This window comes from Chenopodium album, chromosome 18 (assembly GCF_948465745.1).
Source record: "Chenopodium album chromosome 18, dcCheAlbu1.1, whole genome shotgun sequence".
Classification (NCBI taxonomy): domain Eukaryota; kingdom Viridiplantae; phylum Streptophyta; class Magnoliopsida; order Caryophyllales; family Amaranthaceae; genus Chenopodium; species Chenopodium album.
In genome coordinates this window covers 6,907,253-6,925,078 of record NC_137851.1, presented here as the reverse complement: position 1 = coordinate 6,925,078, position 17,826 = coordinate 6,907,253, and the positions used below count along the sequence as shown (strand labels likewise).

General features: G+C 32.3%; 1 protein-coding gene across 2 annotated transcripts; it reads left to right on the top strand.

The window, feature by feature from the left end:
• The first annotated feature begins 5,696 nt into the window (after nucleotides 1-5,696).
• Nucleotides 5,697-9,152, top strand: LOC145592904 (pentatricopeptide repeat-containing protein At3g53170-like). 2 transcript variants are annotated; one of them, XM_081649414.1, is made up of 4 exons: nucleotides 5,697-5,920; nucleotides 6,199-6,602; nucleotides 6,767-7,862; nucleotides 7,987-9,152. In XM_081649414.1, the coding sequence occupies exons 2-4, from the start codon at nucleotides 6,261-6,263 to the stop codon at nucleotides 8,007-8,009; spliced, it is 1,461 nt and encodes a 486-aa protein (XP_081505540.1). In that variant the 5' UTR covers nucleotides 5,697-5,920; nucleotides 6,199-6,260; the 3' UTR covers nucleotides 8,010-9,152. The 2 variants fall into 2 exon arrangements, with proteins under 2 accessions (XP_081505540.1, XP_081505539.1); XM_081649413.1 differs by having other exon boundaries at nucleotides 5,697-5,865; nucleotides 7,987-9,151.
• The last annotated feature ends 8,674 nt before the right edge of the window (nucleotides 9,153-17,826 follow it).

The following is a 17,826-nucleotide window of genomic DNA, read 5'->3' as shown; positions in this document are numbered from 1 at the left end:
AATTTTGTAAAAGATGTTGAATTATATTTTTATACTTTAATTATAGTAAATAATATACTACCTTCACTTTAACCTTACGAATTGTAAATGGATAGAAATCAGGAAAACGAGAGTAGTATTAAGTAGCAGATTAATTTTTTAAAAGATGTTGAATTATATTTTTATACTTAAATTATAGTAAATAATTCTTTATCCTACATACATAATCTTAAGAAATAAATTTTTTTGTTTTTAGTTCTTGTATGGAACTCATTATAATATATACGTATTGAATATATACTTCATCACTCAAGTAAACCATTTCTTAAAATATATATTTTATAATATGTAATATTCTATCTTTTTCATAGAATGTAATATTATATATTATTAAAAGATATGGAGTGATACATATAATTTATAGGAAATATATACTTATCCTATATTTTATCACTCTCTATATAAAATCTATATATTAAAAATCTCTTATAGTTTGGTACAAGATTGACAAGTGATATTTTTTCCTACAATGATAGTCAATAATGTATTTATGAATAGCTACAAATTATAAGCATTCTTGACCATTTTATGAAGCTAGAAATTTTTTATAAATTATATTAGTAAAAGATATATAATATTGTATATTATAGAATAATCTATAATATCTTATATCCTCCATATTTTAGTCAAGCTTAGATTATAGTTTAGCTATTTAATGATATTATTGATAATATAGATTAATAATCATATATCATTCAAATATACTAATTTATATAACACGTGGTCAAAATAAAAAATTATGATAAGTGCATTTTCATATTTTTTTATTTACTCGAATTTGATCAATTTACATATTTATAGACTTATAAACATTGTATGTACTCATTTATTGAAGGTGATATGATTACTTTTCGCGAATCTTAGGGCATGTTCACTTATGCTTAATTTCAGTTCAGTTCAGTTCAGCTCAGCTCCAATCAGTTCAGTTCAGTTTAGCTCCAATCAGTTCAATTCAGTTCAGCTCCTAATTTCCCTCTCTCATAAAATATTCAGTCCAGTTTAGTTCAGCTCAGCTCCAATCAGTTCAGTTCATTTCAGCTCCAATCAGTTCAGTTCAATTCAGCTCAGTCCAGTAAATGTGAACAGACCCTTAGTCTAAAAAATTGTCACATTAAAAAAAAAAATGATATTACACTAAAAAATCAATCAAAAAAATAATTGACTAAAAACTATTATCAGAACACTATATAAAAATGATATTCCATTAATTAAAAATCAATCACAAAATTATGAATTTTGATTGATTATTTGATATACTACGAATTGATTTTGATAAATGTTTTGTAATAGTAGTCTTTTGTTAACTATGTTTTTAAAATATGTAAATTGTGAGCCAATTGTGTTTATATTATTCTGTCAAAAAATAAATAAAATGTTGATATAATACTAATTTGCTAATGATTTTACGTATATCATATCTATTTTATTAAAAAATTTACATGTGGTTCGATTTCACAAACTTTTATATGTGGGTGGTCACACCGTGTAGCTAGCCACATTTTTTTTAAAGAATGATCAATAAGGGGTTACTCGGTCAAAGGTTACTTAGTTGGGGGTTACTCGGTCGGTCAGGAACTCGAGGTTTACTTGGTTAGGGGTTACTCGATCGGTCAGAGATTACCTGGTTACATCAAGGGTTACTCGTGTGTTAGCTTGCCACACCGTATGGCGAGCAACACATTAAAGTTGCTAATTCAATTTTGGCTATAATATTTTGTTACAAAATTCCTAAACCCAAAATCTCTTAATATTTTAATAGGATTTTAAATTTATGTTACACCTATAATCAAACTATAAATTTGACAACTAATATTACAATACACTCATGCAGAATATCTACAATCTACATTTTTAAGATGTGGGTATTGTTAGTTAGACAGTTAGTTCATGGAATGAATAATATAGGGATAATATTATACTTGATACTACATATATGTATCTATTATGAATACCGAGTGTGCATAAGAATGATTTTATTATCTATTGAATATAAATTTACATAATAGACATAAATAAATGTATATAAAAAAAAATAATAATATGAGGCACGTAAGTGTTCCACCGTATAAGAAAAACTATAATTCTCATTTTTAATATAGATTTTGGTACTAATTTTGTATGTGTATAGCCAACCATCACAGGGTTACTAGGTGTTATAGGGGTTACCCAATTAGTGTTATAGTTGTTACGCGACTTTGTCAGTGTTGTACTTTGTTATTTAAAGGTTACTAAATAAGTATAATTATACTTATTAGTGCAAAAATAAGTATAACAAGGCCTTATTATACTTATTTGTGCAAAAATAAGTATAACAAGGTCTTATTATACTTATAAGTTTTGCACATATAAGTATAATAAGACCTTATTCACTTTACCTTAAAGATATAATATTCGATAAAAATAATATTAGTTTAGTATAATAAGTTCAATTTAGTATATTTAATTTCAATTCACTAAAAATCAATAACTTTAAATAAGAAATATGTTAGTGTTATAGGGGTTACTTCGTTTTTTTACAAGCGGTCACACGGTGTGACCAGCCGCACAAAAAATATGTTGTAAATTTTGTATATGTCGTCACGAGTGATATGTAAGAATGATATGCATTTTTTCCTTTCTCTTATATGTTTGTATATTTAATTTTTTACTTACTATTATATGTATGCATTAAAAATAATAAATAATTACGTACAATTAAAAAAAAAGACAGATAATCAAATAATTAACAAGCTTAAACATCATTCCGAGGTTAAAATTTTAGAAAAGAAAAATTATATTTCGTACTAAGCTTTAAGTTAGTGGCTTTGTAGATTTTTAGTCGGTTAAATTTTTGGTTGCAGAAGGTGTGATAGGTTTGTGGTGATGATTAGGTGAATTCATCATGTAATAAAATTAAGGTAGTAAGTGATGAGATCAAAAATTCTGTTTAAAAGCTTCATGTTAAGAGGCCATAGAGGAGAAAAAAGATACGAGATTATTTGTGATATACGAAGTACAATATACAATGATAATATTGTTATTATTATGGTAAAATTTTTCAAAAATACATTGAGTTAGAGGACGAAGATAGCCATTTAAAAGGCAAATGTTTATGTGTGGCTGGCTCGCCACATCGTGTGGCAGGGGTTACTCGAGTTACTCGGTCAGAGGTTACTTGAGTTACTCGATCAGGGGCTATTTGAGGGGTTCGCTCAGGGGTTACTTGAGGGGTTCGCTCAGGGGTTAGTTACTCGGTCATGAGTTACTTAAGGGGTTATTTGGTCAAGGGTTACTCGAGGTGTTACTCGATCAGGGGTTACTCGGTCATGGGTTACTCGAGTTACTCTATAAGGGTTTAATTTAGGGGTTCGGACAAGGGTTTACTCGGTCATGGTTGCTTGAGGGGTTTTGGTCAGGGGTTACTTGGTCATGGATTACTTGAGGGGTTACTCGGTCAGGGGTTACTCAAGGGGTTCGTTCAGGGTTTACGAGTTACTTGATCAGGGGTTACTCAGTCAAGAGTAACTCGAGTAACCCATGACTGAGTAACTCGAGTAACCCCAGCCACACGATGTGACCATCCATAGAGAAAAATCCCCTAAACCATTAAAAAATGAGGTGACCAGCGGCTCAAGTAGAAATGAGGGAAATAATAAGACTTAGGGCCTGTTCTCTTCAGCTTATTTTCAGTTCAGTTAGTTCAATTCATTTTAATTTAGTTCCTAATTTCATTCTCTCATAAAATATTCAGTTCAGTTCAGTAAATGAGAACATGCCCTTAATATGGGTATTGATTGTCAATTCATTGAGTTCGTTGAATTATTTTTCAAATCTTTCCATACAAATTAAGAATTAAAAAAAAGGTTATTTTCAAGTAGTAATCCGTATATCATTATTTTTTTTAAATTTTTTTTTTTGAAGTAAACTTCGTATATCATTATTTTGAGGGTTAAATTTTCTTTTTAGGGTTAAATTATAAGTAAATTTATTATTACTCATTAAATCATTTTATTTTAAAATTTTGTGAAATGAATATGGATATCAAGATTTGTAAGCCGTGCATCGCATGGGTGCTATACTAGTTTTGATATCTATTAACCAATACTAAAAGAAAATTTTTCCATGACACTTGTCATTACCTTGTGAAAAAATTCCCGCTTTTTTTTCTTGCAAAATCTTTAAGTAAACTATTTATACGTTATGTATTTTCTTTCGAGCTTGACAATCATATTCCATATAAATCCAAATAAAATATTTAAGTATCTTTTATATACTTTATATTTTGCAATATTATTGTCAAAAATATTGGAATTTTAACCTAGTAATATTTATATTTAAATCTTCACGAGATTATTTGTTTTTTCTTTGGAGTGGCCGAAATCAAAATTTTAAAATTACACATTAAAAATTTTGAGAAGAATTTTACTAGACTCCAAGGGAAATAATTTTTTCTCCTCATATGTCATTGAACACTTGTGATCAAGCCATAATTTTTTTACCTAGCCTATACAATATAAAGGATGGGATAGATGATAATTTCGATTAAGATAGCTATAAGTCGTACCTTGTGCTGAGCCAATGTGTCACATTGTCATTGGCCTGATTGGGCACGGGGCATGGATGAACCCACGGTATATGTTGTGCCGTGCATAAATTTCCAAAAAGTCATTCTATGGACAAACCTTGGCCTTAACTCACGTGCCATAATATCGTACTTCCACGCCTAAGCCAAATTTAACATCTTCTATCGTGTTAGATCATGCCTTATCAACTTATTGTGCTTCTCTACAAATGCGTAGCCTAGGATAGCCCACGCCCTGACACACACTATAAGTTGTATCTACCTCATGCCCATATCTCGTTATGGTTTGAGAGTGAGGGACAACTCAAGTGGTTATGATGTTTGATTGTCCTGTTTATGCTAATAAATTTGGTTATATGTGTATGCTTTCCTTCTTGCATTTAGAATCTCATCATTTGCCTAAACTCTTCATCATTAATCTTAAAATCAACATTATAATTTTGATATAATATTAATATTTAAATCGACACAAGCTTATTTGTTTTTTCTTTGGAGTAGCCGAAATCAAAATTTTAAAATTACGCGTTAAAAATCTTGAAAAGAATTATACAAGACTCCAAGGGAAATAATTTTTTCTCCTCACATATCATTAAATACTTGTGAATTGTGATCAAAGCCGTGAATTTCTGACCTAGCTTATACAATATGAGGGACGGGAGATATGGTAACTCCAATTAAGATAGCTATGAGTCGTAGCTTGTGCTGAGCCAACGTGTCATACTGTCAATAGCTTGGTTAGGTATGGGGCATGGATGAACCCACTAGGTATATGTTGTGCCGTTCAGAATTTGTTAAAAAAGTCGGTCCTTGAACACCCCTTGGCCCAAGCTCACGTGCCATAGCATCGTACTTCCATGCCCTTGGTACATGTTGGATCATGCCTTATCGTGCTTCTACTACTCTCCGTTTGTGTAGTAGAGCAAAGCCGAGGACAGCCCCGACCTGACACGCACAATAACATGCCATGTTGTGTCTACCTCATGCCCATGTCACGTTATGGTTTGGTCCAGCCCAGTGCCATGGTAAGACCGATTAGTGGATACTGAACCCGGATCCACCTACTAATTTATTATCCTACTGCTAAACGACGCTTATCGTTCACCTCCTCCCTCTATCTCCTCAACGTTCAATTGCAGAGTTTGGTATCCATGGGATTAATTAAACCTCAACAGTGGCACCTACTGCCCAATTTGGCTCAAATTTCATTGAATTTATGCTATGAAGATGAAATCTGAGGAAATTGCAGTGCACTTCCTATAATCAAGGTGAGTGAGGAAGATGACATATAGGAGCAGGGTAAAATTGAATCTTAATTAACAGGTTATTAAAATCTTGTTTAGTTTCAATTTCTTGTAATCCCTAATCTATGATTGTTGACTTCATATATACTTGTATTTGTTGAATTTGCTAAATTTGAATTATTTGTCACTATATATTAATTCCTGTTGAATTGGAGTTGTTTTTGTTCTTCTGTAGAATTTTTGTTGGTTAATAAATTCAGGTGGTTTGTAATTTATAAATGAGCAATATATGCTCAAATATTTAGTGATCATAGTATAAAATTGAATTACCTAATTTACAAAATTAAATACTTGCAGTTAACTAACGCGCGCTTCCAGAATTCATCAGAACAAGCCTGTTTCTTCAATCAATCAGTATAATGGATAATATAGTACTTGTAGATTCACTCAATCTCAACTGGTTGTCATCTTCGTTTATGCCTTCTACCTGTTCGAAGAAATGCTTCAATGAAAAAAAACCAGGAATAGGAAAAAACCCATCTGGGTTTCGTGTTGCTGCAAAGAAGACCAGTGTAGTGGTGTCAAAGGGGCTTCAGAAGCGCCAGAAAAAGGAATTATCAAAGATGTTGTGGACTGAGGCAGCCATTAAAGCCATTGAGAGTAAAGCCGGCTCGAAAAAGTATAAGAATTTGTGGCCAAAAGCTGTCTTGGAGGCTTTAGATGATGCTATTCAGCTGTACAATTGGGAGTCTGCTCTCAAGGTCAGTTGGTGTTTTCTTGGTTATTTTTGTTTTGCTGAATTTCGAGTATGATGCAGCTATTAAGGAACTTAGCACTTAGTAAAGGACCAACCTATCTCATCCTTATGTACTCTATCTAATTATATGTTTTCTGCAAATCATGTCTAACAAAGACACTATCCTAGATATTTGGCTTGCTTCGCAAACAGCGTTGGTATAAACCAAGATGTCAAACATACACAAAGCTTTTGATGATGCTCGGAAAATGTAGGAAGGCGGAGCAAGCTGGTTTGCTTTTTGAGGTGATGTTGTCTGATGGGCTTCAGCCTACTGTTGATGTTTTCAGTGCATTGGTAAATGCTTATGGAATGTGTGGCCTTTTTGACCAAGCATTTTCAACCATTGATGACATGAAATCTGTGTACGACTGTAAACCTAATGTTTATACATATACAATACTAATAAGCTGCTGCATTAAGCATCACCGTCTTGATCTTGTTAGTCAGATTCTTGCCGAGATGACTTATTTGGGAATAGAATGCAGTTCAATTACATATAACACTGTAATAGATGGTTATGGAAAGGCTGAAATGTTTGAAATGATGGAGAACGTATTATCTGACATGATTGATAGTGGTACATGCCATCCAGATGTTTTCACAATGAACTCTTTCATTTCAGCTTATGGGAATTGTGGGCAAATAGAGAAGATGGAGAGGTCGTATGAAGAGTTTCAGTTAATGGGGATAAGCCCAGATGTGAGGACCTTTAACATCTTAATAAGGTCGTATGGGAGAGCAGGCATGTATCAGAAAATGGAGTCTGTTCTGGACTTCATGAAAAATAGGTTCTTCTCCCCGACTGTCGTGACTCTCAATACAGTGATAGATATATATGGACGAGCTGGTGATATCGAGAAGATGGATAAATTTTTCCTAAAAATGAAGCATCAAGGGATGAAGCCTAACACCATTACTTATTGCTCACTTGTTAATGCTTATAGTAAAGCTGGGAAGCTGTTCAAAGTGGATTCAATTCTTAGGCAAGTTGAGAACTCCAATGCAGTTTTGGACACTCCATTTTTTAATTGTGTCATCAGTGCTTATGGAAGGGCTGGTAATGTTGATAAAATGAGTGAGGTATTCTCGGGAATGATTGAGAGAAACTATGATCCAGATTATGTAACCTTTGCTACCATGGTACAAGCATACAATGCTAAGGGGATGAGTGAAGCTGCAGAACATTTAGAGGCAAAGATGTTGTCCATACAAACCTGCTCAGGTCTGTCTTTATCTTTATATTTATATTTAAACCATTTGGGCCATGCCATATATGAAGTACACTGTAAGATCTTACCTTTTGACAGAAATTTCTTGAATTGAGATTCACTTTCTTTTGATTTCAGGACCTAAACTTCTTGGGTGCTAGTTCATTTTTCTGTGCTACTACCTTGTGATAATGACCACTATCACTGCAAGAAATGAAAGATTGGAGGCCTATGTGACAGCTAGCTGTTGTTGATATGGTTATGGTAAAATTCTCCTCGTTTCAGTTATTTTGCCATAGCTAATATGAGTAGTAATATAGTATGCTCTGTGTTTATTACTTGCGTTAAAGATTTTTAATGGAAACAACAAGCTGTGGGGAATGACATTCAGTGCCTTAACAAATTTTTCCATCACTATATTTCGTCGAAACAATTCTTTGACCTTCAACTTCACCATTCTGTTTCCTCCCTCACCTAGGCCACAACTCTCTCAAGGCAACTTTAGGCTGCTAATCTCTCAAAGTGTTTCTTACATTTCTCACATAAGTACATAACTACTACTGAATAAATTAGCCTCTTATATACTAAGGCACTTCTACAAGATAACCAAGCTTCCAATTAAGGTGTTTGTCCTGTACTACTGCAATACAGAACATCAGAGGACAAGGTGCCACTCCCCCATAGTGGAACATTAATGAGGCTCGTCTTCTTCTGCCCTGTCATTGTTGCCGATGGCTGCTTTCTCTGTTTTCCCTCTTCTTGTGTAGACCTTGAGTGCAGGCTGTGGTTGGTTCATCCATCACAGGTTACGATAGTAGTTATGGCAGTCTCAGGTGTTTAGAGTTCGTCGGTTCTTGCAGTGGTTTGTTTTGCCTTAAGTCCTCTTATTTGATTAAGCGTAATACCAATAATATGAAGTACTCCACAATTATTCTAAATCCTTTCACTGGAAAGATCCTTTTTAACATCTCAACTGATCTTCCTATAAGAACGTGTACTGGGTTTGGTTATGACAGTTTAAAGGGTGATTTTAAACTTTTTGTCGTTGATTATTATTTGAAACCACATGATATATATTGTAACGTTAAGGTCTATAGCATTAAGGCCAATTCTTGGAGATTCATTGATGAGACCACCACGTATCTTGTTGATCCATAAATCTACCTTCCCAATCGGTGTTCAACTTGTATGCTTAGACAACAATTCAATGCACTGGCTGTGTATGTCTCCATCTGGGAAAAGGGGTATTATTATTTGCTTCAATCATGAGAACGATCAGTGGGCTGCTGATGTACCATTGCAATTGCCCAATTTGGATGACTGTAATCGCAGTTTTGCATTTTGTGTTGTTTCTTTGGGTGTTCTCAATGGTTATTTGTGTGCGTGTGAGCTTTTTTTTTTTTTTTTTTTTTTTGACGGAAATGGTTATTTGTGTTTTTCTCTTGACAGTGGTATTCAATCAATCAATCAAAGCCTTAATCCTATAAGTGGGGTTGCTTATATAAACCAAAAGTGATATTCCGTATAAATGTATAATCAAATGCCTCATTCTCATGCAAATCCATATGCTTCATATCCTCTCTAATTCCTTCTAACCAAGTCATTTTCGGTCTCCCTCTCCCTCGTTTAACTTCTTCGTGGTCCCACTCTTTCGCTTTTCTTACTGGTGCACCCTTGGGTTGTCGTCTTACATGCTCGCACCAACGCAAACGATTTTCCTTTAGTTTGTCTGCAACACCTATTTTCTTGCGAATAACCTCATTTTTAATTCTATCTCTTATTTTCTTGCGAATAACCTCATTTTTAATTCTATCTCTAGAGTATTCCCGCACATCCATTTTAACATTCACATTTCCATAACTCCGTCTTTTTAATGTGCTCCTCTGTAGAAGCCTAACATTCTGTACCATATATAAAGAACAACATTGGTCTTATGACAGTCGTGTAAAATTTCCCCTCAATCGTAAAGTAATGCTTCGGTCACATAACACTCCTGTAGCAACTATCCATTTAAGCCATCCCGACTCCTGTTGGTGATCAATGTCACCATTTTTATAGATGATCGATCCAAAATATTTAAACACATTCACTCAATAGTCAAATCCTTTCCGTCTAAGCTCTATACATCATCACTTGTCCTCCTTTGTGTACCAAAGCGGCATACCAAATATTTGTTTTACTCCTTAGCTTAAACCCTCTAGATTCCAACATTTGCATCCACTGCTAAAATATGGCATTGACTCCATCTTTAGTTTCATCCACCAAAACGATATCATATGCAAACAATATACACCATGGAACCTCATCTTGAATTGATATTGATACCAAGGCACCAAGCACAGGTGATATTGATACATTAAATGGGCATAAAATTGAGTATTTAATTTGTTACATCCTCCACGTCTCCAATACGAGACAAACTTGCATATGAGTTTCTTCTCAACAAACCCATAAAATAGAACTTGAGTCGATTATATTTGCATGTAATGGCTATAAATTATGGCAAAAGTAAGAATAATTAAACACTTCGAGTACTTAAAATGTGATTAATCAGTCAATTCCAAAGAATAAGTTCTTATATTCATATCTAATGAGTATATAGTTTCATTTGAATCTTATATTTTATACTTCCTCCATTTCATAATTAGAAGCCTATTTCTTACATTTATTACTCGCATAATAAAGAGAAATGTTAAAATAGGCTTTTAATTATGAAACCAGGGATATCTAATTGGATTGCTCATTTTATCAATGATGACTCGAAGCCTAAGGTATTCCCCGCCTTTTTAAATGAAAACAAATTAAAGACTTCGTAATAATTATTGGTACATATTTCGAAAACTTAAGAATCGGTGTAATTTTTTTTTTTTTTTTTTTTTTTGACGAGAAAACGGAACATAATATTAATGACTAATGTCAGAGATTACAAAAGCCTGAATTAAATCAGGAAAATCTTCAAGCCAAACCCGAAAACTATCAAAAGTACTACTCAAACGTGCTAAATGGTGAGCCACTTGGTTCCCAGATCTTCGCACCCAAGAGAAGGAGCAAGACGAGCATTCACCAACCATACATAAGATATCCTTTATGATCAGCCCCCTTGCAGAAGAGTCCACTTTCCCCTTCATCAAAGCCTGAAACACACTCTGACATGCTCTTCGAACTACCTTGGATGCAGGATACAGGAACCTAGTTCTTGTAAATAATTTTAGCCAAATCCCTGTAATTTTTTTTTTTTTTTTTTTTTTTTTAGAAAAAAAGCCAAATTATTCTCATCAGTCCACCACTCCACCCTATGTGCTTCTCAAGAAGTCAAGGCCCATAGAAAAACAGTGTCTTCCTAATTCTCATCAGTCGTCACTAGAATAGTTGACTTTGGTCACATTCACATTGCTAAAACATAACATGCTACTACACTTCAAAGGTATATATATATATCGTTCACACGAGTTCATAACCAAAAAACAAAATATTTTTGGTCAAACCCCAACTTCAATTGACTATACAAGTATATATGTGCATCCTTAATCAACTAGAGAAACTTCTTAAAAATTTAATCATCAAAAGTGCTTAATTTTCCTAGTTGACCCGTTTAATTAAATTATTTAAGGGTTCATATAATAATAAGAAAATATATAGTGGCTATGACATCAATTTCTTATCTAAAAATAAAAGTCAGAATGTGATAATTATGTTCCTAAATTGACAGAAAATGCATACGTATAGTTGAAGCTTCAAAGACAAGGGAAGACTTGGCAACGGATGAATGGGTTTTACACTTTTACCGTACCAAAGGTCAAAATTCATGATATCAAATTAAGGTATTAACCACACCGTAATATATACGTTAAATACTAGAATGACTTTTGGATAAAGTAAATTAAGTACTTGCCTTCACTTTGTTATTGCGTCAATATAAACGGTTTTCTTAATCATTTGCTTCCATTATATTGGCCAAAACCTCCTTAATGTGGGGGCCTCTTTCATCTCTGCTACACCATTTAAGTTGAATTATATTTCAATTTATGTAGTTTAGTAATGTACAAATTTACTTATATTAATACGACTTATATTATTATTTAATGAAATTTATGTTAAAGGAGCATCTCAATCAAAAGTTTAAGCTTATGGTTGAGACCTAAGATTGATTTATATACTTTATCAATTATCTAATGAAATTCATAACCATTATATTATTGTACTGAAATAGATAAGTCTTAGCTTCAACGAGTTTAAACAAATAAACATGCATGCATAGAAGCTAAGGGTTCCATCATAACTGATACCTTCACAAGTCTAACAAGTAATAAGAGATTAAGAGGAGTATCTTACAGCATAGCGGAGAAGTCCTAATCAATAGGGCCGGCCTACGTATTTTGAAGTAAATAAGATGATATAATAAATTGTAAATATGACATACTTAAGTAGGTAAATAATATGGTGTGTATATATATATATAGTGTATTATGAAACAAATAAATATGCAAATGATACATAAAATATTATACCATTTTTTTGAGGTAAAATATTTCTAATGAGACAACATACATAAACTACAAATCTATAATGGTACTTTGTATTGTACTGTATAGTTACATATGGTCATAATGGTATGCAAAATAAAATTGTAGTCCTTATAAATATTTGACAAAAGCTAACAAACGCTACAAAGGCGTTGAATAAGATAATTAAAAGTATAAATATTAACTTGAAATAAACATAAAATACATCGTTCAATTTGTGATTTTGGCATGCATTTTCAAATTTTTATTATATTCCAAATTTTTACTCATGAAGGTAATATTTATATATTTGTTATATTCTTCGTGTCTCCAACATGAGACAAACTTGCATTTGAGTTTCTTCTCAACAAACCCATATAATTGTAATAATGTTCAATGGTTCGTTCTTAAAAAAGTGGATGGTCTAGTAACTTTAATGATTTCATTTGATTTAAATCCATCCTATCAGATTACAAATTAATGAAATTAGTAGAATCATCTATGGACAAGTTTCAATTCCAATCATCCTCAGTTCCTCACAAACTGATTTAAGGTCGGCATCGATTCATTATTGACCAAATCCATAAAAAAAAATGGAATAAACTCCAACTCCATTACAAGTACATGAATATTTTTTATTTATTTTTTTATTATTTAAGGGAATGAACATTTTTACTATGAATAATATTGACCAGTCTATCATGAATAGTTGATCGAGAGAGATTGTGGAAACCACACGTGTTAGCTAAAAATAAAATGAGACAAATTTGAAGAGACAGGCAAAGGGGTATATAGATTATTGATTAGTTAGTTATGCAATTAATTAATATAATAAATCTCCAATCAAAAAAATTAAAATGGTTTAATTATCGATCAACAAATGGGGACCATTCACTACACTTTAGATTGTAACTAATATTTGGATTGGTCATTTTTCCCCCTTTATAATTAGCCACCTTAATTATATTAATTGTGGAGGATTTGCAATCACAGTTGACAATAATCACATCATTGCCATTTGTCTAAACTACATTGCTCCACCCCCTCTACCCTCAACGCTAATATTGCCAAAAAGCTATGCATTATGATTAATAATTTTGGTTGTTTGAATATAACCATGTTTTCATGATGGTTTATGCATATAATTAATTTACGTGTCAATTTTCTCATCCAATGTAAGCAAAGAGACTTGGAAAGTTCCTGTGGGTTCTAGAGTTCAAATCATTTTACAGATTGAAATTAATTAAGCAGGGAGCTATATATAGATTGTAACGTAACTCTATTCGTTTGAAATTAATCTGAAAAATCTTTTATTTTTAGTCCGTCTCAAGTAATGTTTAAACATTTTTGTTTGCAAATTTTAAACTTATGTTTCTGATCTCTTGATTAAAGATATAGTTGCATATATCACATGTCTCTTAGTAGATTCCTTGAACTTAAAGACAAAATTAATAAGTTTATAAGAACATTAACTATGAGTTTCATCCTTGTAATATACGGAATACTTGTTTGTAGTACAAAGTAACGGAGTATATTTTTAGTGTGTAAAAGTCTTGAAATACAATATACGAAGTATATGAGATTTGATATTAAAGAGTATACCAATATTATCATGCAATCAAGTTATCTTTTCTTTCCTTTTAAAAATAAAAATAAAAATAAATGCTCTACTTTATTCACTCGGTTGCTTCATTTCTAATTACCACGTGCGGTGACACGATATTGCTTAATGGCTTCATCGTTTCTAGCTAATCCACTCCACTGCTTGTCGCGTTCCCATATTAACCACACTTACGCTTCTGTCGTGTTACTCGTGCGGGATTCTTTTCTTTTTCATGGTCGCTAAATACAATCTTTATTTACTGAGCACAACCCCCTAAAAACCCAAATATACCCTCATTCTTAAACTCCCTCTGATTTCTTATGTTCTCCTCTCTTTCAACCTAAAACCCCAAAATTTTCAATCAAAAAATTCATTCAATACTCAAATCAATTTGAGTACTTGTGCTATCATTATTCAAACGAAATTTGTGGCTTGATCTTCCCTACAAATTGTTCGTTGTTGTTGCCTAGGTAAACTTCACAATCTCTCATAACTTTTGTTGCTCCATTTTACAAATTAATTTGGGGTTTAATTTCGATTTTTTTTTTAACGCTTGAGTATGATGAATTTTGGGGTTTTTGTATACTCTTTATTCTATTTGTGGTTGTTTAATCTTTGTTTGGATCAAATTTTCATTCAATTGACAAAAATCGAATTGGGATTGGGTAGTATTAACGTATTAGAGAAATTGGCTAATGCAATTTATCCTATTTTGTGTAACTTGTATGAAATGGATTTGACTGTTTTGTATAGTTAGGCTAAAATAGAGGAAATTGTTTCGTATAATTGGGATGTAATAGTAGTAGCTGCTTTGTATAACTGGGATATAACAGTTCTAGCTGCTTTGTATAATTGGGTTGTAAAAGACTATTTCTTAACAAGTATTGTTAGTTCATATGGGTCATTCGAAATTGTTATACTATTGCATTGAGTTCCCAATTTTAGTTGTTTTGAATCCCTTGAAATTGTTTAATGCATGGTATCTAATTATATATTATGCACTTATGTTCCCATTATGCATGGTGTCTAACTTTTATTTATTTGAATAATCCCTTGCTTCTTGTTCCTATTGCTAACAAAGTCATGTAGCCTACACTTATATCATGAAATTGAAGTTGATTGGTTGCTCCACTTGGGAGGGGAGGGGGGAAACAGCCCACACCGCAAGCTGCCCGCGACTAGGTGAGTGTTGCCGCAGCCTGCCTGTGGCCTGCTACAGCTCACTTGGTCATGGAGCAGAGTTCCCCGCAACCACCCGCGGCTGTCCTCTAGAGGTTGCAACCCCCCGTGGACCATGTAAAGTTTGATTATTATATTAGCATGAATCTGTATACATATATACTAGTAAATCAGCTGCTCCAATTAATAGGACTTGAAGAACCATACAACTTGATACTATACATTTGTATGAAATAGTGCTTATTGTTTTGTTCAATATGTACGAAATTTAGAGTACTATTTTGTTCAAGAATACGAAATAGAGTATACTATTATGTTCAATATGCACAAAATAGAGTATACTATGTTGTTCAATGTGTATGAATTAGAGTATACTATTATGTTAAATATGTGCATAATAGAGGCATCGGTTTTGTTCAATTTAGGCGAAATAGATCAGCCTGTTTCACTCGTTCAACACGAAGAGTACTCGAAAATAATAACAAAAAAACAAAAAACTTACATTAATTATGAGATCTTCTAGGTCGAAATTGTCATCCATTGCAATCCCAATTAGTATTTTAAATCGAATTTGGTACTCTTGTGAGAAAAATTTTAAATTTATTAATATGTTTTACCAAGTTGAGAGAGGAGGAGAAAAATAAACTTTATGTTTCTATTAGGGTTATAAAATAAGGGAAAAAGGGTTGTGTTAAGTAAACCTAGGTTGCGTTTAGGTTTATCAACTTAATATATATTATTTTTTTCAATGATAATTGATAAGTTTATATAAATTTATTAATATATATTATTTTAATATAAATTTATTAATAGGTTGCGTTTATATAAATTTATTAATATATATTATTTTTTTCAATGATAATTGATAAGTTTATCAACTTGATCTTCTAAGAATTGCTGGATATATATGGCAACTATTAAGAAGATATTTATTGCCTATTAAAAATTAATGGAAGAAGTATAGCCATCAATTAATCGGTGATTCTGTTGTATTTTATTACATCTAAATCATACGTAGATTGATGTAATTTTTTTTTTTTTTTTTTTGAAAGAAGTAGATTGATGTAATTAATATATATTATATATTTATGTATTTTTTATAAAATCAATTAATAATGTATATATTCAATTTTTTTTTTTTTTTACTCTGTGTTCTGCAAAATATAGTTGTGAAGGTAGATGTTAGCTGTGATTAGGGTTGTTCATCGGTCCAAGATCGAAAATTAGAATTTTAAGAACCGAAGATTGGACCGATTAAGCAGGGACCGAACCCGGACCGGACCGAAAGAATCGGTCCAAACCCCGGACCGGACCGCTTTGGATCAATTTAAGGATTTTTTTAAAAAAAAATCTAAATTTTTAATAATTTTATGGAAAAGTCGAAAAAAGTAAAAGGGAAAACTATATTTTAACGTCTTTTTTTATATGTTTAGTATAAAAAAGCTCATAAAATTAAAGTTTTCTAAGCTTATTAAGGATAATCTTAACCATTATTTAAGGTTTCATGCATAATTTTAAGCAAAAAATCGGTCTGATCCAAGACCGATTTTTATAGGATTTTGGACCGGATTGAAGACCGGAAAATAAAATTTTAGACCCGAAAACCAGACCGATTAATTCGGTCTGGTCCGGTCCATTTTTTTGGTTCGGACTGATATATGAACACCGTACCCCTAGCTGTGATAGTAATTATTAGCTGTGTAGGTATTTGCTGTTAGCTATCAACAAATTGTTAGCTGTGAAGATAGATAATTTAGATATAAGTCCTGTTTGGTAAAAGTAGAGGTAGTGGGTAGCTTTTAGCGGTCGAGTAGCGGGGTAGCTGTTAAGGTAGCGAGTAGCTATCAATAGTAGTGGGTAGAGGTTAGCTGTCAAAGTAATGGTTAATAGTATGAGTGTTTGGTAAAACTAGCGGTTGCAATACTAAAATATATTAAAATTCATTTAAATATTGTTTAAAAAGTAACTAAATTTTGCCAATTGCTACCCGCTACTTCTAAACGCTACTATTTTTAACGTTTGAGAAAAGCTACCTAAACGCTACCTCTATCGCTAACCGCTACTAGAATTGCTACCTTGCCAAACACTCTAAAATTTTTTCAGGTAGTGTTTTGACTGGTCAAAACGCTAATCGCTACCTCAAACGCTACTACCAAACAGGGCCATAGTGTTTGATAAAGTAGCGGTTGACTAGCTGTTACATATAAAAATCAATTTTTTTTTCCCTAAAACTATAGATTAAATTTTCAATAGCTACCTATACCTCTAACTTAATACGGAGTATTTCTAACTTTTGATAAAAGCTATATTCAATACTAAAAGCTATCCCAACTACTATATTGCCAAACACTCATATTTTTTTTGTTAAATAATAATTTGACGAAAAAGGTACTCAAAAGCTACTGCCGAACCCACCTTTATACTCCCATAAGTGATAACACCATTAAAACCTTATCAATTTCCTGCATTGAGATCGAGTTTTTAATAAAGAAGTGATTAGTGCTTGTTTAGAATTTTAAAATTAAATTATCAAGTGTGCCGTGTGCTTGTGGATTGTTATTAATTTTAGGATTAGTGGCTTATTGCACATGAAATCGTTGGTGCATGCATTTATTTGCTATGGTAAACTTACATATATTTATACTTAATATTGTTCTTTGACTTCTTTCCTTTGTTGAACAGAAGAATTTAATT

Coding starts and splice junctions, on each gene's coding strand:
- LOC145592904 (XM_081649414.1), top strand. CDS start 6,261: ATGGATAATATAGTACTTGTAGATTCACTCAATCTCAACTGGTTGTCA. Junction 6,603..6,766: donor ATTGGGAGTCTGCTCTCAAG/GTCAGTTGGTGT, acceptor ACACTATCCTAG/ATATTTGGCTTGCTTCGCAA. Junction 7,863..7,986: donor GTCCATACAAACCTGCTCAG/GTCTGTCTTTAT, acceptor TTTTGATTTCAG/GACCTAAACTTCTTGGGTGC.